The sequence below is a fragment of the Alligator sinensis genome, unplaced genomic scaffold (genome assembly GCF_000455745.1).
Source record: "Alligator sinensis unplaced genomic scaffold, ASM45574v1 scaffold1860_2, whole genome shotgun sequence".
NCBI classification, from domain to species: domain Eukaryota; kingdom Metazoa; phylum Chordata; order Crocodylia; family Alligatoridae; genus Alligator; species Alligator sinensis.
Window position 1 is genome coordinate 70,701 of NW_005843035.1, and position 2,868 is coordinate 73,568.

Sequence of the window (2,868 nt, forward strand, 5' to 3'; positions counted from 1 at the left end):
GCCTTCCTTCCCAGCCAGACTCTCCTGACTTCCCCAAGAGCTTCTAACCCCCAGCAGTGATCCCCAGCTCCCCCAAGGCACCCCAGTATCCCTTCGCCCCCACTGAGCCTGGCAGGGGGCTATTTGGGGTCTCCCTTGCCTGACCCCAGCCCCCCTTGCTTGTCCCCACAACAGTCCGAGCGAACCTTTTCCTTCTGCGGCACCGTGGAGTACATGGCCCCCGAGATCATCCGCAGCAAATCGGGGCATGGCAAGGTGAGGGGGCAGGGGATGGCGATGGGGGGGTGTTGCCATGGGGGTGGGGGTGAGGCTGGCCGCACCTGGGCGGGGGGATTCCACATCCTGACCCCCCCCACCGTTCCCCCCCAGAGTGTGGACTGGTGGAGCCTGGGGGTGCTGCTGTTTGAGCTCTTGACGGGGGCGTCTCCCTTCACCCTCGAGGGCGAGAAGAACTCCCAGGCTGAGGTCTCCAGGTGAGAGGGGGGTGTTGCTAGGTGATGGGGGTGTTCCTGGGGAACAGGGTATTACCAGCTTATGCAAGGGTGGGTTGTTGCTAGGTAACAGCATTGCTATGGAGCAGGGGCTGTTACTGAATGCTGGGGGTTGTTGCTAGGTGATGGCATGTTGCCAGGTAATAGGAGGTGTTGTTAGGTAACCCGGCTTGCTAGCTAACAGGGGGGTTGTTGCTAGGTAAAGGGCATACTGCAGGTCAACAGGGGCATTGCCAGGTAGCAGGGAGGTTGTTGCTAGGTAGTGGGGACTTTGCTGGGTAACAGGGGCTGTTAAGGGGTGGTTGCTTGGCATGCACTGCCATGATGCCTGCCCCCCAGGCGGATCCTGCGCTGTGCCCCCCCATTCCCGGCGCTGGTGGGGCCCCAGGCCCGTGACCTGCTGCAGGGGCTGCTTTGCAAGGACCCAGCCCGGCGCCTCGGCTCGGGGTCCCACGGCGCCCGGCACATCCGCCGGCACCCCTTCTTCCAGGTACACCCCCCCACATGGGGCATCCCCAAACCAGCCAGGGGCCCCTGACCTTAGGCATGGACCCCCCATTCCTGGGCACTGGTCCCTGCCTCCATTCCTACCTGGGGTGGCCCCAAAGCCGGTCACAGATCTCCCAAACCTGGGCATGGCAGCCATCCCACCTGGGGCACCACTCCCAAACTCACTGAATCCAGACACTGTCTCCAGTCACACCTGAAGTACCCCTAAAACAGCCAGTGGTTTCTAAAGCTAAGCACAGACCCCCCCCATAACCCGGGCAGTGCCCCCAACCTACCTGTGCCCAAGGGCCCCCCATAACCGTGGCACTGTCCCACCTTATCTGGGTTCCTCACTCAAACAACTAGCCCCCCGCCCCGGTCAAACCAGGCACAGCCCCCTCTTGACCCTTCCAGGCCTGGATTCTTGGCCTTTACCAACCCCAGGGGCTGGATTGGGGCCTACTTTGACCCCCCCCCCCCCCCAGGCCTGAATCCTTTATCCATGCCAACCTCAGGGTCTGGACTGTGAGGAATCTGGTCCACTTTTACTCTTGACGCCCCTCCACCACCCCAGCCAGGCCTGGGAGGGAAGGTATCTGTCCTCTGTTGCCCCCTGGTCTTTACCCCGTGACTCTGGCAGGGTCTGGACTGGGCAGAAAGGGCAGCGCGGCGGGTGAAGCCGCCTTTCCAGCCCGTGGTGCGGGACGAGCTGGACGTGGGCAACTTCTCCGAGGAGTTCACGTGCCTGGAGCCCGTCTACTCGCCTGCCAGCACCCCCCCTGCCCGGGACCCCCTCTTCCAGGTGAGCCCCCACAAGACCCCCTTCTCCCTGCCTAGGACCCCTTCTTCCAGGTGAGACCCTTCCAGAGACCCCCTTCCCCCTGCCTGGGACCCCCTCTTCCAGGTGAGTCACTCTCCCCCAGCCTGGGACCCCTCCTCCCAACCTAGGACCCCCTCTTCCAGGTGAGACCCCCCTGGGGACCCTGTCTTCCAGGTAAGGACCCCCAGCTCCCCTGCCTGGGACCCCCTCTTTCAGGTGAGCCCCCCGGCAGCCCCTACCCCAGGGGGCTGTGTGAGCAGCAGGGGTTGCTGGGTAATGCAGGGTGGTGGCATGAGCAGCAAACCTTGATGGGTAACCCTGGGCCTTGGTGTCAGCAGCAAAGGTTGCTGGGTAATGGGGGGAGGAGTTGGCTTGAGCAGCAGGGGCTGATGGTTAATGGGGGCCTTGGTGTGAACATCAAGGGCTGATGGGTAATGGAGTGAGGGAGAAGGTGGGAGTGTTGCCAAGGTAACCAGGGGTGTTGCCATGGGAGCTGGCAGGGGGAGGGTCTATGTTGCTATAGACAACAAGGGGCAGTTACCATGAAATGTCATGGTGGTACCCAGGCACTGTTGCCATGGGAGACGGATGGGGGGGTTGCCATGGAAACCAAGGGCAGGGCCAGGTGGCCCATCTCCCCCACTTCTCCCTCCCTCCCTCCCTCCCTCCCAGGGCTACTCCTTCATCGCCCCCTCCATCCTCTTTGGCCACAACGCCATCACCACGGAGACGCTGGACCCGGAGCCGGACGGGCAGCGCCCCGACGGGGCCAGCGTCGCCCTCAGCGCCATTATGAAGGTAGCAGCAGGGCCGCTGGGTAGTGGCTGGGGGCAGGCCCGGCCAGAGGGGCTGATGGGAAATGGAGGGAGAGGGTTGGGGTGAGCACCAGGGGCTGCTGGGTAATGGCCATGGGAGGAGGGGCTGGCCTTGCCTCAGGGGCTGCTGGGTAATAGGATGGGTTGGTCTGGCAGCAGAGGCTGCTGGGTAATGGGGGAGGGACTGGCCTGGCTGCTGGGGTCCATGGGAAATGGAGAGAGGGTTGGTGTGAGCAGCAGGGGCTGCTGGGTA

General features: G+C 63.5%; 1 protein-coding gene across 1 annotated transcript in view; it reads left to right on the forward strand.

The window, feature by feature from the left end:
- The window catches only part of LOC102371867 (coiled-coil domain-containing protein 88B), a 19,438-nt gene that overhangs the window by 13,186 nt on the left and 3,384 nt on the right, over positions 1–2,868 (forward strand). The window contains exons 23-28 of the mRNA XM_025193252.1: positions 175–255; positions 370–473; positions 831–981; positions 1,621–1,782; positions 1,975–2,016; positions 2,473–2,598. Of these exons, the coding sequence (XP_025049037.1) occupies positions 175–255; positions 370–473; positions 831–981; positions 1,621–1,782; positions 1,975–2,016; positions 2,473–2,598 (666 nt within the window). The remainder of the gene's footprint in view (positions 1–174; positions 256–369; positions 474–830; positions 982–1,620; positions 1,783–1,974; positions 2,017–2,472; positions 2,599–2,868) is intronic.